The sequence below is a fragment of the Struthio camelus genome, chromosome 3, assembly GCF_040807025.1.
Source record: "Struthio camelus isolate bStrCam1 chromosome 3, bStrCam1.hap1, whole genome shotgun sequence".
Lineage (NCBI taxonomy): Eukaryota > Metazoa > Chordata > Aves > Struthioniformes > Struthionidae > Struthio > Struthio camelus.
The window spans coordinates 115,822,015-115,838,506 of NC_090944.1; the positions used below are offsets into that span (position 1 = coordinate 115,822,015).

A 16,492-nucleotide genomic window follows, 5' to 3' on the forward strand; every position below is an offset into this window, starting at 1 on the left:
TTGCTCCCACTTGTATGTTGTTTTACAGTTTATGTGTGTAAGCAAAGGATTACATTTCTGATTTTTCATATAGCATCTAAAATATTGCTAGGCAGAAAAATTGAAAAAAGGTCTTTTTCTTAAAAACCTTTATTTGGACAATGATAGTAACTTACATTTGCTTCTGTTGGCAAAGATTTACAACAAGTAATAATACGTGTCAACACAATACTATGTTACAATGAAAATAATCACAAATAGCAAAGGTAGGCATTAAACTAAACACCAAAGCTAGGCAAAGCTCCATATCTGTGCAACAAGTTAAGGCATTTTGATAGGAAAAACTAAAAGATTACAATTGCTATATCATTTATGTCCAGAAGAGGACTCCGCTTGTCATTTAGAATACTGCCTGAGCTGTTCCCACACTTTCTAACTAAAATCTATGATATTATTTATCTATGTCACGTTATTATTAATCAATTTTATAGTTGAATTGCCATTGACCTTTATCAAATGTATATCCCAACATAAATAAGTAGGTGGGTTTGTGTTTGTAAAGCACTTTGAAGATGAAGAGCATCATAAAAGTGCCATGTATTATTATTATTATACATTCAGTTGAAACATCCTACATTTTTTAAAGACGCAACAAGCCAATCAACTATCTGCACAATGAATACACACTGTGTTCCACAGAAGAGTATGGGGAAAAGCAAAATAAAATTGTATCTAAACACTTCTAAACTTTGAGAAAAATCACCTCTGAAAACAAACCAGTCTCTTCATTTCGTCCCATTTATAGTACTGTGCATTCTGCAATGCATATTATTTGAAATTTAAACTAATTTACAGAGAAATACAAACTGGAATCGAAGTGAGAGCTATCTGTTCTCGTAAATGTACTCTTTGTGCATGCACATTTCCGCTTGCAAATCTGTAATGTGCATATACCATGATGATGAATGTGATATAAATGCCTAGGTAGAATATATAGAAAAATACTCTGCAGAAGGAGGATCCAAAAACATATTCAGCGATTATTTGGGAAAGTCTAACACTGTAGAATGCTGCATCGTACATAGTTAACTGAGCTAACTCTCACAGTAGGATCAGGTCTGGTCATTATTAATTAGGCCTGGTCAGAGAGATGACCAATTAGTGTCTGCAGAGTACCTCATTAACTGAGTATACTGCTTCTAAGACTGGGCTGTTATCTCTGTGCAGCAGTATGATGCGTCATGTAAATGTAACACAGTTTGTTCATAACTAGCTCAGGTGCTACCAACATAGCCTGGCATTGTACGGTATGAGTGTCCTCAAAGCCCTTTTCTGTAAACAGAACTGAAGACACCCTAAAAATTTAACTTTCTCTCTACATATAACATTTTTCCTCTCCTTTAAAATGTCTTGCCAGCATAGAGACTACGGACTGGTGAGCAAATAGGAATATTTAATTTTAACTAATTATGACATAAATAAAGACTGTTTCCCTTCATATCTAGACTCAATGCCAGGGCAGAAGTGCAGCTGTTGCTTTGCAACATGATTCATTTCAGCTCCTGATCTGATATCCAGCATAGCATTAGCCCATCCTCACACATGCCAGTTCACGATGATCTGTTACACTACATTGCGTATTTTCCCAAAATGACTGAAAAAGCTCCATGAGGAGACAAAGCTACACTGCACTGAGGATCAAACTTCAAGTTAATCACAAGGTGGAAGGTTTTCAACATGATGGCAGGAAAGAGGGTTAAGCTCCAAGTCGTACAAATACTATCACATGTTCACGTAACCAAAAAGTGCACTCTGCATTGGTCATTGCAAAGAAAGTGGTGGGAAGTGCAAGGGAACTTTTGGGCCGTTACTTCTCCCCTGCAGTAGTTTCATAAATGTCAGTCAGTTGTGCGTATGATACAAAGCATTCTCTACATCTTTCTAGAAAACAGTCCTAAGATGCAATGGAAAACTTCAAGGAATTTTTTTTTAATGGAAAAGGTAAAAACAAAAACAAAACCACCTGCAAAAGATGTTTTTCTACTGTAGAACTAATCTAATACTCACTAAATCAATAAAAGCATTAATTTGAAAGACATGCTTTTAAGACCAAACATCCACTTACTTTTACTGCAGCCAAATACGTTGTGGACATCCAAATTACTAGCATTGGGAACACAGTTGTCACATTTCAAGCCAGTTACAAATTGTTTACAAACACACTGTCCAGTAACAAGATGACAAGTCCCACTAATGGCTCCTGCAGGATGACAATTACAGTGCTGACATCTATAAACAAAAACAAATCAAGAAGTGATCAAAACACATTAACACTTCAGTTAAGCACAGTAGGCTTTTTAGTCGATTCTTTTGTCTTACATAATTAAAAAATCATAAACAGTCCAGTAGCCTGAGACACAGCAGAAAAACTAAATATTAGTCTCATTTAAAAAAAAGTTACTTAAGAAGGTGTCTATTATTAAAACAAACATTAAAATCTCAACACCAGAATAACACCCTAATTTGTATAAAACTGTTTAGAGTTAACAGAGCTTTCTCTGTTATATATACTGATCTATACACAAAATACATAATGTTTGCTAATAGCCACATTATGAACTCCATCCTGCAGCGCTTGCTCACATAACCTTTATTGCACAACTGTAGAGTTCAGAATGATGCACATGTAACCAGCTTCATAGCTGTCTGCAAAAGACATTCCAACTTAAAGGAAATGAGGCTTCTGTTGGAAAAAATAATCAATTAATAATTTCTTGTCCGCAAAGGCAAATGGAAGCTGCAAAAAATAACATACTGCAAATAAAGGAGAAAAAATCGTAGAGGCAGAAGAAGGGAGAAAAATCTCAGATTAAAATAGGGAAAAGAAACACAATGGCAGAAAAATGAATATTATAATGGATAGCATATTTTATTTACTGCCTGATATTAAAATTGAAAATAATTAAAAAGAATAATTACATGTGCAAAGTAAAAAAGAAATATTTTAAAGTAACTTAAAGTATCAGGATCATACAAATGTCACATTTCAACTGTGCAAACCTCTAGCACCAGTGGAACACTGCTTCTGGATTAATTTATGCTTTGGCTTTTGCATGCGTAAAACTCTCATATCAACTCGTTTTTCAGTTGATACACTATTTCCCCATTGACACTTATTTATAACATGGACACCAATGTCTGATTATGCAAGTCTTCAAAGACTTGCAAAATCTTAGAAGCTGAGTAATCTCCCTTACTGCAAAAATAACGTTATCGGGCAGTAGTATACCACCCATTGTAATACAGTCCATCATTATTAGTCATAGTAGAAAAAGTTAACAATGATAAATAAAAAACTATACTTTAGATTCTAATTTCACTATCTTTTATTTGCTGCAGACTTAAAGAGTTTTGAAAAAACAGGGACTGGGAGAAATTTGGGACTGTACAGTGCACACTCCTCCTCCTTTCCCTAAGCTGCAACATCAGGCATTAGCAACATCAGCCTAGAGAGAAGTATTCCAGGTGCCAGGCCCCAAGATGATGAAGCAGCAGAAGGACACTAGAAGAGTCCAAAGGAGAGACAATCATACCATGTCCCTTCTGCTCTGCTAAGCCAAAGACTGCTCTAGAGTTGCCGATTCATATTTGGCTGAATTTCCCACAGCCCGTTTCACCAGGTCCAAGGAAATAGCTGGCAGCACCTTTAGTCAAATTAGTTCCCCATTTTTCCAGTCATCATAACCACCTTGTCCTATCTGTGTCTAACTACATGACGGCAGAAATAAAGGTGAGCTGACTTATGTTTTAGGTACTGGCTTTTAAAAACAAGGGAGAGGGGAGGGGAAGGGAGGAAAGGGAAGGGTGGAAACTTTTCACATTAAGCCACTAAAATTCAGGTCAACAATCAGTGAAGTAGACATTAAATGTGACAGATTTTTAAACAAGTTTAAGAAAACTCTTCACATATATTTTCTGCCCATCACAGAGCTCTCTTTATTAGAGTTCCTACACTCCATGTCAACTCTTGCTGTGTGATCTCCTGGGTAATCATTCAACACCCTTAAAAAGGCTGATAAAAGCTAAAGCTGCAAAATAAGCTGCAAATTTGTTTTATGGACTAATATCCCTTTGGGAACAAATAAAATACATTCTCTCTTGGAAACCACTATACTGTAGTTTGCTCTCTTTTATAGTCAAGAGAAAAGGGCAATTTTTTCAAACTGTATTAAGTCTTTCCATCTGTAGGCAGTGCATCCAAATCCCCCTTCAAATAGAGGTTTTGTTTAGACTACTTAAATGTCATGAATGAAAAAAATGGTTTAGGTAGAGAAAAAAATAGACAGAATTATTTGCTCAGCAATGCATTATTTTACTATTTTATAATTTCATTACATGATGATACTGAGTATGTACAGTTTGCAGGCTTTTTTTTTTAAACAAATGTCTCAGTATATAGTGAGAGAGAACCTTCTCTTAGTATTCCCTGTATATTACTGTACCTCTTATGAATAAGGGTCCCCTGAGCATTCCAGTTTTCATTATCATTCACACATGAGATAATCAAACTCATTTTACATACATGTACATTCACAGTAATAGTTTTCAGTGCCTGACAGGATGAGGGTTGCTTGGAATAGCTGCATTTTCTTCTAGGAAAAGTAGACTCCCTACCTTCTTCTATACTGATTTAGGTCCTGATTCTGCAAATGACAGCATAAAAGTCATCCTATTCAATTCCATAGTGTTACTCACATGTATTCTCAAGATCACGAAGACACATGCGTCACTTTCTTTAACTGCAGAACACTAGAATTAGCTTTATTTTTATGCACAGATCATGCTTTTCAGTACTCTAAAATCAATTGAGGATTTCAAAGAAATGATTCTTTGAAATTTTTAATTGTATACAAAATCTTTTCAGTGTTATTAAATGCTACTTCATCAAGATACTCTAAGCCAAATATATTTGAGTTTTATTAAAACAGAATTATATATAATCAAAGCAAACGAACTCCTAAAACATGGACAGAGAAACGTCAGACCAAGATGAATTGCAATATTGATTTTGTGAGGATAAATGGTTTTTGTAATATTAATATAGAGAAACCTTTATTACATTGACTCTCTAGGTGCAGTTAGAGCCTCTCCAGCAATCTGTTTAAAATCTTCATTTTTCATCCTTATGGGAAAACCTCACTTGCTAAATGGATTTCATAAACAGTAATCTGTCAAGATATATAAATATAGATAAACAATTTGTGATGTTCATTGACCAGTTCATTATAGTAAACAATACAGAGGTAAGGCATCTCACACATGTAGCAATGCCCACAATCACTTGAGATCTGTTCAAACTACTGGAAACACCCAGAATCTCTAGTTTCCTAACAGCTGAGGAAATTTTTCTGCTTTAAAAGTTGGAATGCATTAAAAAATATGAAGTTCCCGTTTTATCTTAAAAACCTCACACAATTAATCAACATATACACATACATATATATACATATATTCCTCTAAGACCAGCAGGATTTCAAAGACTTGCAGTTTCTACTCGTCATGATAGCAATACAAACTCTCTATATACAATAGCAGAAAAGAACCAAAAGTTAAGACAGGTATGTCTTTGTCACTACAGTATGTCTTTGTCACTACGGAGGCTCCTACTCTGTTTTCTTCTGTAACCCCAGATTACTTAAAAGATGCAAGGATGGTTTCCTTAACAAAGAAAAAAAAATATTGTTTTTCTTAAGAAGATTTTAACAGTTAAAAGAAACGAAGTAAAATATTTTAATAAATAAAGCCCTGGATTGTCATTTTCAGTGGATAAATGTTTCTGCCTGAGGAACAGAGGTATATTGCCCAAGTAGATGCTTCCCAAAGGAAGCCAAGCATATGCAACACTAGTTAATCATGTTGCTTAACATACCATCAGAGCAGTCTTCAGTACTGTCATGAGGATAAGGGAGCATTAAGGCATTAAAGTCAACTTTGATTCAAATTCCAAAACTGTAAAAACTTCCTGTCTTTACAATAACATGAGCCAATGCTTTGGATCTAGATAATTCTAGATAGTTCTTATTTTGAATCTCAGAGGACAGCTGAAGATGCAAGTAGTTGGATCCCATTGTCTAGTGCAGGACAGCTGTTGCTTAACAGCGACTTAAATTCTTCCATTGTCTGCTTAAATGGAAAAAAAATCCATTCCAAATAATTTTAAAAAGTACTAATAACAAGGAAGATGTATTTAAAAGGGAACCTTAATATTACACAGATTTTATCCCTTACCATTAGAAGGGTCAGGAAGTGAAAATAGGAAATCCTTATTCCTACAGATTACTTTATGGCCATTAGCAGATGCCTCTGTGACCCACAATACTAAAAAAATAATAATAAAAAATCTCCTAATGAATGACAGTAACATAAAGTGAAAAGAATAATGCAGAATAATGCCAAGTAAATGCAAGAAGACACAGATAATCACTGCCTAAAAGCATGTCTACCCCACACTACCTGGGGGAAAGGAGAACAGTGGAAGAATGTTGTACAGATCTTAAGCTTGTTTTTTTAAAAGGCAAAAATACCAAACATAAAAATACTTTTCCACCATCAGTCCACATCGAAATACAATAGCATTAGAGCTATGTAATCTTACTGGGCAACATTTAAAAGGAAATTGAGATTGTAAGGATTAGCAAGAAAAGATGCTGGAAGAGAAAAATAGAGCAACAGTCAGAATAACAATGCAACACCTATAGATATATTTTACCCCTTATATTCCAGGGAATATATCCATATAATTTTAGGGTATATAAAGACCTAGGCTACATTAGATAAACAATTTACCTTGCTGCACATAATTAATTATAAATAAAGTCTATGCACTCCTTCAGGAAAATAGATTTTTAAGAGGAAAGGTGCTATGAGTATTTTCACTGCTGTCGCTAAAATAAATTTGCAAAGACAGGCATATCTATAACTTTTTGCTTTATTTTTCCATGTCTTTTGCTATGAAATTTTTCAAAAGCATTAACTCCTTACAAGAATAGCACATTACATTTCCCAAATATCATTCAAAATATATACTTCAATTGTTATTGATTAGTAACTCAGAAACCAACACATCTTATTGAGGACTAAGAGGAATTGTAGTGAAGCAATATCAAATACCTACACCATTAGGCGTATTGTGTATAGCGTTCATGTTGCTTCTACTGAAATCAGTGGCAAAACTTCTACTTATCTCAGTACGTGTGAGCACAAGGGGTTGTACAACATATCATATGTAAATCTGAGCATGCACACAGGAATTAAAGGAAAGAATTAATGTAAACAGATCACATCATCTTATTGTCGCTGAAGCCTTAGAATTAGCTAAGGCGACAAAAATTTAAAGAGGAGGTTATAAACTACTGTAAAAAGGAAACACTCACCTCCCTGTCACAGAATCAAATCCAAAATAATGTTCTCTGCAATGCTCACATGTCCGTCCTGTTACAGAGGCATCTCGGCAAATACATTCGCCAGTAAGTTTATCGCAAACCTGATTCACTGAACCAACTATGTGGCACAGACATGGCAGACAGTCAGTGACACTGGATGGAGAAAAATAATAACCTAGAAAAAAGAAAATGATTTTAAGAATAGAGATACTACAAGAAAAATGTCAAAGAAGTGAGCTCAACAAAGGTATCATTAACTTGTGTATAATCTGGGATGAAACAGCAGAGCCAAAGGTTAGATAATGCACGCACACACCAACTCAAATAAAGCAATACAGTCCTCTTGCAGGGCAGGGCTTCTGAATCTTCTCATTGGCATTTTGTAAAGCACTTTGTACTATTCCTCCTCCAGTTGCCAACTCTGATTCTATAATCTCTCTCTTCAGACTTTGTTTTAGACAGAGTAAATGCAAAATAGGAGAACTACATTAATGTGTCCATAGGGAAAGTAAAGACCCAAGGACATGAGAGGCATTAATGAATGCACCACAAGCAGTAGGAACATAAAAAATACTATGCAAGAACAAACATTTGTCCTGTCTAGTCTGGAATCACATCTCTGACAACAGCCAGTATTAAAAAGTTACAAATGCAAGTATTTTCTTAGGAAAGTCCCTTCTTAATCTGTCTCACCTAGTGGCTGGCTTAAGTCACGAAACATGAAGCTGTTTCTTAAGAAAATATACAATTGGTGAGGATTTCCAGGTCTATATAAATATTTGTATTTTACTCTGCTGAGTCTACAATTTGTATCCTATACCAGTACATTCACAGATGCTAACAAATTGTTGAAAAAAGTAACTTGTCTGCTGTTAAAAAGCTACCATTCTGAATCACATCCTTCTGTTCTTGTATTATTACGAATTATAAACCGGAACATGCAGTTTACCTCCTCTGCACTATATTTGGTATATTGCTGCTATACTCTTTTATCCTTTTCCCCTCTTAATCAATCTTTATTTATGCAAGTCTCTAACCCAGTTATTGATAAACATATGGAGATACAGTTTATCCACCTCTAATCTAGGCACTGAAGAAATTACCCATTATTCACTGCTTTGTCTGAAATTCCAAACAAAAGAGATTTTTAAGTACAGGTTTTTTTAGTGACACTAGTATAAGCTATTTCGCTACCTATCTATCAGCTTCCTCCATTCTCACAAATTTCTTTTCTATACACAAAGCCGCAAAACATTTCAAGTAAAGGAACACCACTAAGCAATATAATTACACAATATTTTCCAAAATTATATATATTTTATATATATATATATATATAAAACAGACCATTCATGGACATTTCATTGATTTCTTCCACACAAACTGCTCTGGTCTTTTTTCTGGGTGGTACAGTTAGTAAAAATGCAATGATGGGTATAAGTTATTCCAACGATGATGGTGACACAGTATTAACTGACACTTGTCAGCAGCAAATACCTATCTCTGAACATCAGTCCTAAGACAGGCCATTGGTTAGGAGTTTCTATCTCTGTCAGCTGGTTTTTATTATTCCTTATTGCACAACTTAAGCAAAATGTCTATCTTTACTCAAATATATATACAGTATTTTGACAGACTTCTTTGACACATTCCCTCTCTCTAAATTTCCATCAGCGTTTTGTAGTCATGTTCTCAGTTACTGAATCTTTTTAGCTGTCCAATAACTTTCTCACGTCCTGCTTTACAATAAAAAGCCCAAAACTGCATTGTAACACTCCATCTTGCCCAAGGCCTTATTGTTTGTTTTGTCTTACAAGAGCTAGCCTTAAATATACACCCCTAGGGTAGTATTGTCCATCTTTGCAGTAGTGTTGCACAGTGAGCTCATATCCAAATAGCAGAAGAACTAAACAAATTGAAAACATTAGAATTTTACTGCTCAAATCTTTGTTCAAGTTTAGCCTCTGGTCCTCAGTGAGATAAATCTCAAGTGGACAGTGAAGTGATATCAGTCTCCAGTTAACATACACTCGCATCATAAAACAACCATGCTGTTGGCACTTTATTCCAGAGAGGCCCAGAACTGAGCCACCACAGAGACTGAATAGCTTGAAGTTATTAGTGAGGCAGCATGTATTATCTCATACCGCAGTTGACTGCACAGTACAGTACACATCCTGTGCATAAACAGAGGAGACCATTTCCCGGCAATGTCACTCTTGAGCACAATGAACAACTCCACTCAAAGAACGTAACAGGAAGGTTGGAAACAAGCTTAAGCCTAGACTCCTGCAGAAGGTCAAAGCACTTCTCTAGTACCCGGTTTATAGTGTGCAGTGAATGATAAACACGCATGCCAACACAGACTCTCCTAATTTGGAAATTTAGCATAAAACCAATGCGTTAGAAAAGACCATAATGGATAAAAAAGCACATCTCTAGCACAGAAATCAATTTCAGCTCAGCTGAATTGATCACTATAGCACCTATTGTTTTTGTCACAGCAGAAAAATGCATAATTAAGGAACCTAAATCTTAACGTTAACCAGACTCTAGGCGTCCTAACGTCGTAACGGCTAAACCACTGTAGAGCAGTATGGATTTGGCACAATGTGTTTTGAAAACATAGTCTTTTACAAATTTTCTAAAAGCTTAATTACATTAAGTTTCATGATGCTACTACAATATTTAAAAAATATTTTTAAATGTTGTAAGTAAAAGTCAAAATTAAAAAAAAAAAAAAAAGCGAGGCACAGGGGAAAATGAGAGAGAGCCTTTCCCCCAACTAGTTTATAGAAACATTAATTAAGATTATTAATGTAGAGAAGAAGAGAAAAGGCTTTGGATTAAAAATCCATACTGTTGGTCATAACCATTGTTATTTATTTCTACCACCTAGACTTTGGCAGGAAAGAATAAGAAACAACCGTTGATGTAAGCTTAATTTACAGCAATGTTAGAATGGCCCATAAAAATTGCTTTATGAAGGATCCACTGCTGCACAAGAGAGCCAATTTCAAATTTGCAGAGAGCTACTGCAAATCTGCACAACATCTAAGTATAGAACTGGATTGTGCTTATTCTTCAGATTTTTTCCAATTCAACCTCAACTGATCATATTTGTCAGTAAAATAGTCCTTCAAAAGGAAGAATAAAAGCCATAGTAAAGTATTCATCTTCCCTTTTGTAATGATATTCTTATCATCTCTCCTGCTTAGCTCTTGAAAAAGGGACAGCTGAAAAATCCCATAGTGCATTTACACCACGGTGGTAAGTCTTCTTTCTTAACCACAGCCTATGCTTCAGATATAATTAACATAACAGTGTTAACAACAGTGACAACTTTGTCATTACATACTTCAATTTTTTCTGGCCAAGAAGGGATGTAGTATGTACATAAAACTTACTACTGGAGCCTGGCTGCGCATTCCATGTTCTGGCTTACATCTTTTCTATCATGTCATAATATGAAAAGCCATGGTCACTGAGTAAAGAACATACAAAAAGTCTTCTTACTGGTGTGCTTGCACTCACCACAGGATCCAAGATCTGTGCTGAACAGGATTTTTATGGAACATATTCCAGCCAGTGTGGCACCACAGTCATGGAATAAGACACGGACAAACTCCTCAGATTTATTTGGGGACTAGAAAAATTAGTTTTCTAATACCGCAGTCTAGCAAATCTCAAAAGCTAGTTTACATAACAGTAAAATTGCTGTTTTGTTTCGCTTCACGTAACAGTCAAGTGTTCCTCTCTTTTCATATACTGCTAGTTTAAAAAAAAAATTCAGAAATCTACTAAAAATTTTTCTTATATGAAAACAAATCGGAAAACAACAGGCTACCAATACAGCTTAACAGATGATACACGTGCTGAATGCTGTGGAAACATTTCTTAAGAAATTATTATGGTAAAAGTTACGTTTGGTTTTGTATTCTTCTCCATTGGCAGCTCTTCAGGATTAAGGCTTTTCATAACTGTTGGAAACTTTATCAAGGCACACAGAATATGTACTAAGATGCAGGAATCTTGTCTTTTGAAGTTATTTTAAATACATCAATTACAAGAGACACAATAATCCAGAGGGAAAAAAGACATATAATCTGTGTTCCACTCAAAAAACTCAGGTAACAGTTGAAATGTTCCAACAACCTAAGAAGTTCTTAATACATTTTTATGGTTGCCAGTTTTACCTAATTAACTGCGTGCTTTCAATTAGGCTATGTGGGCTACAGATATACTTCAAGTGCATTTGCTTAACTTTGTCCCAAGGCGAAGCCAAAGGACATGTTTAGCGTACTTGAAACCAATTAAACTCTTCCATACTTCTATAACTTAATTCTACTATTATTATAAGACGTTTCCCTCATCTAATCTTTAAAAAAAACTTTAGATGTGTCTACAAGTGGATATTATTATATTATTCATAATGACAAGACTAGTGCAAATTCTTCAAAAAAATGTTACACTTACTTTTCAAGAAACAATCTTTATTTTGTCACATTAAGCTGTCTAACACATTCCACCTCTTCCATTTCATCATGCAGCTCTTTCTATTACATAATTTTACTGAGCTTGTTGTTGCATTTTATCTTTGTTCCACCTATCTTGAAATATATGCTGCCATCAGCAGCCATGAACTACCTAACAGTACAGTCTGGGTTTCTGGACATTTTGGCTTAGTGTTTTTCTTTTTTGAGTTTTTTTTGCTTTTGGCTTTCTGAAAGCAGTAAATAATACTAATTTGCCTCTATGCCCCATCTTTCCTGTAATAATCATCTCTATTTCACCTTCTCTTTCGAAATATATTAACAAGGAGTATTTATAAAAAATTTAGCTGCATTTAATAACTAAATCAGCTCACATGGGTGTTAACACTAAAATGTTAAGAGAAAATACCGTAATACACAGTGCTACACTAAGAGCAGTACAACACTCCCACAATGTCAAGGACTTAAACTTTCACCTACAAAAGAGAGCTTAGTGTTCATCACATACACACTTATGTTCATTTCTTAGCAACTTTAAAAATAATTCTTATAAAAAGACTTCTTTTTTTTTAAACAGAAACTACTGTGTAAGTATTCCTTTGAGTGCCATGTAGGCTTTTCCACGTACCAATCTGTTCATACTATCAATTAAACCTTTCTAAACCATTTAGTTCTGCATAAACCCTGGCCTTTATTTTTCAAGGACAAGGGCGGTCACTGACTCAGGAAGCCTTGACATCACTCCTCTGCCGATCTCTGATTAAGTGGCTGCTGTAGTGGGTTAGCAGGTCAAATAGCACTGGAGGAGGAACTAAGGAAAACAGAACGTTGCCTTATTTATTAGTGTATGTACCTAAAATAATTTAAACTAAAATATTTTTTAAAAATTCTTGATGGAGGTTAAGCAGCTTTTTTAACCTCTGTTCAAATTATTGAATGGCATATTAAAACCAATGGGGCTATAATGCACCTTCTAATGTGACCTGCTACTTTAATAAATTGCACATGTATTTAACTTGAACTACATCTATCTGTTTAATAATATTACTAAGGGTAGGTTAATAATGCCTGTAGTTTCACTTTATGCAACGACTTTTTAAAACAAAAACATTAAAATATAACTACAGAGCTACCCACTTAAAATGAACATTTAAAACTACACTTACAGTACTACAGTATGGAACCTTGAACTGTGATGCAGCAGTTGCAGTTATCAGCTATTTACAGGGTCAAACCGTAAGTAACCCTTGCGAAAGTCAGCACATCCCCAACATGGTAAGGCAGGTGTACATTTTTCAAGCAGCAGGCCTGTCAGTCTCACCAGAGTTCAAAAAGCATCTCTGTACCTCTGTCCATGCTGAGCCTTATGCGTGAGGAACTCTTCTTGAAGAGGACTCCACCTCAATTTTCTTATGGGTATAGCTGCTATTCATGCAGTTATGCTAACGTACCTCTTACACTGCAGCTTAGTGAATGGGCAACGGCAAGCTGTTTTTTTTTCTTTAATACCTAGAAGCATTAGGGCTAATTCTATTTTGGATCTGCTGAAACTGCTGTAATAGCACAAATACACAACCCCTGTATGGCAGCAGAATAACAATGTGATGCTGAGTAGGACATTAGTTCTTCATTCCTACTCACAGAATTAGGAAGAAATATGAAAAAATAAAATTAGTAACTTAAGAGCTATATCAGGTGTCAGGCTCTGTAGCTGCATATTAAAAATCTTAGGAACTATGACAACATGTAAAAAAGCAAAAGTTACTACATCAAATAGATTTTCTTCCAATTTCCTTACCTGGTTTACACTCATTGCATCTTCTTCCATGACGATGAGGCAAACATACACACTGTCCAGAAACGTGGTCACAAACTGTTCCTGTTAATGTACCCAGAGTGTCACAGTCACAACGCTGGCAGCCATGGAGGTTGCTAACGGTGAGGTTGTACATATGAAGCATGCACTGATTGCACTGAAGGCCAGTTACACCAGCTTTGCAAGGACACTGTCCTGTTGATTTGTCACACAGCAGGGAGCCGTTTACTGTGCCTGCCTTATCACAATTACATGGCAGACAAACAAAGGAAGGATTTTGTTGTACTTTGTGGTAGCCATCTACGCATTCATTGCATTGTCTTCCTCCAACATTTGGTTTGCATGCACATTGCCCTGTCTTAGCACTGCACACAGTTCCAGAAAGTGACCCTGCAATGTTACATTCACAAGCTTTACAGCCAGTTACATCCAGGCCATAAAAGTTCTCCACGCAGGTATCACAGTGAAGTCCTTCTACTTGTACTTTACAGTTGCACTGCCCAGTAAGAGGGTTGCAGAAGTGGTTCACTGAGCCGTGGATGTTGCACCAACAAGGCTCACATCCATCTTCATTAGAATTTCTGAGAGCTTTAAATCCAAAATTGCAACTATCACACCTACGTCCTAAAAAGAGAAAAGGTATTAATAAAAGAAAAAACTGGAGAGCCATTCATTTCAATGAAAATAAAATTACGTGTATACTAAACTTTAAACACAGAAAAGGACTAATCTTTTCCCTCACCACCATATTTAACAGGAATTAAAAGACTGCACAAATCAGTTGAACAGTGGCAACTCAAAATGTTTACTTTTCCAACTTGTTTCAGAAACAACACATTTCAGATGGCTTCTCAATACAATTTAAGATACTTCTGCAAGAAATTTTAAAGCATACCTAAGAAAAAAGAATTCATTCGTGTGACCCTCAAAATACTACCTGTAGCATGATCAATTGTTACATTAACTTCTTCCCTTATTTAGTAGAAATGCAGTACACAAGAAATTGTGCTGGGATCTCAGTTTGTTTTGGTAACAGACATATATTACATTAAAAACATTAAATATATTCTAGAACAACACAAGTTAGACTAATTGCATCACTGATTACATATATGTTAGTATTTATTGCTAGCCCTTACTGAATGCAGAAAATGCTTTCCATAATCCAGAATAATATTTTTATCTAAATGTATGATTTAGTTAACTCCTACAGTGTATTAAAATCTAAACTGTTTTCTTAATACTTCATCCTGTAGCTTTATTAGCTTTGTTTTCAAAGTCATTGCTTTATCCCTGCCCCAAGGGATAGCATTTGTATTTTAGTTTATAAAATGCACATTACAAGAAAGCAAACTAGATTATTATATGAAAAATGCAAATTCACAGTTATGCATTTACCCTTGCAATGGGAAAATTCTTCACTATGAAGCCATCATTTAATTGTTATACCCAGACAAAAAATAGTGTTCTAGCAAAATACTGCCATCATTCAAAAAAAAAAAAAAAAAATAGAAACATACAGAAATACCTTCAGTAACTTACACGTAGAAACATAAAATTTAAAATGGTAAGAAATGCTTTATATACACGGATAAAAACTCAAAAACTCCAACAGAAGGCAAGTTCCTTTAACAGTGATAAATGACTCACCTAAGGCATATCATTTAATTTCAATAAGGAAAATAAAAAAGGACCACTACTGCTGCAAATTTTAAAAATAACTGTATTGTTAACAAGAATTATGACTCATTTTGAACTATTAAAATTGGTCTACATGGATTCATATCATATCAGTTTTAAAAATATGCGCAGTGCTTATTTGAATATGCCATACATATTCCTGACAGGTAATCTATTCCTAACGATACTGAGGAAGGCCTACAGGGCATCACATTCAATGTTAACAAGTACAGGGGAGTTAGCACGCTTGGCATTTAATTCACATTCTTCTACCTTTTTATTCTAGATGAATGACCTACTTTAATAAAATTATTGGTGCTAATGTATTTTACCAGTGATAGAATCATTAGTAAGATTTAACAGTTGTGTTAACTCTAACAGTTCACGTTTCATAATGCCACAGTCCATAGATGCATTTCTCTGTTAGCATGTTTGTTTAAAAAGATAAAATGGCAACAGACAGACTGCTCTAAAAAAATAATTTAGAAATCCAGAGAGGAAAGCTTTCTTTGTTAAAGTTTACTGCAAGTTTTTGGTAAATTACATTTGGTAAATCAAATTTACTTAAACATGTACTAACATATAGAAGCTTATTTACAGTTGGTTTGGAAAATAAAAAAGAGAGCCCAGTCTGAAAAGAATTAGGTCTTTATCAGTCAAACACTTGCTTAACAACAGCGACCCACCTGATTTACAGGTAAATTTGCAGAAAGCCTTTGTTTACACATTTTTGACTGTAACTTTTTCCAGTGGAAATAAAAATAATTATTTCCATCAATGAGGCAAAATATTTAAAATAATATGTAAACAATCAAGTATGCAAGAATCAGACTCTACACTTCTTGCATATCAAACTCCCACTGAGGTTTAAAAACAAAAGTCTTTGCAAATATAGGGGAGAAACCTTACCAAATCCAAAATGTAGGCAAAGAACATATAACTAAAAGGTGAAGTTTGCTTTGTTGAACATAGAAAATGCTTTTAAGGTGCATGGAAAAAGTAAAAGAGGTTCTTTTTGACTCTTAGGACCCCTTTCACTACATGCAAAACATAGGTACTTGGCTTTCCACAGGAAAGAGAAT

General features: G+C 34.9%; 1 protein-coding gene across 1 annotated transcript in view; it reads right to left on the minus strand.

Moving 5' to 3' along the window:
* USH2A (usherin) overlaps nt 1-16,492 on the minus strand; it is a 401,466-nt gene that overhangs the window by 317,600 nt on the left and 67,374 nt on the right. Inside the window, exons 12-14 of the mRNA XM_068939839.1 lie at nt 13,713-14,354; nt 7,413-7,596; nt 2,105-2,268 (exon numbers count right to left, since the gene is read on the minus strand). Coding sequence (XP_068795940.1) covers nt 2,105-2,268; nt 7,413-7,596; nt 13,713-14,354 — 990 coding nt within the window. The remainder of the gene's footprint in view (nt 1-2,104; nt 2,269-7,412; nt 7,597-13,712; nt 14,355-16,492) is intronic.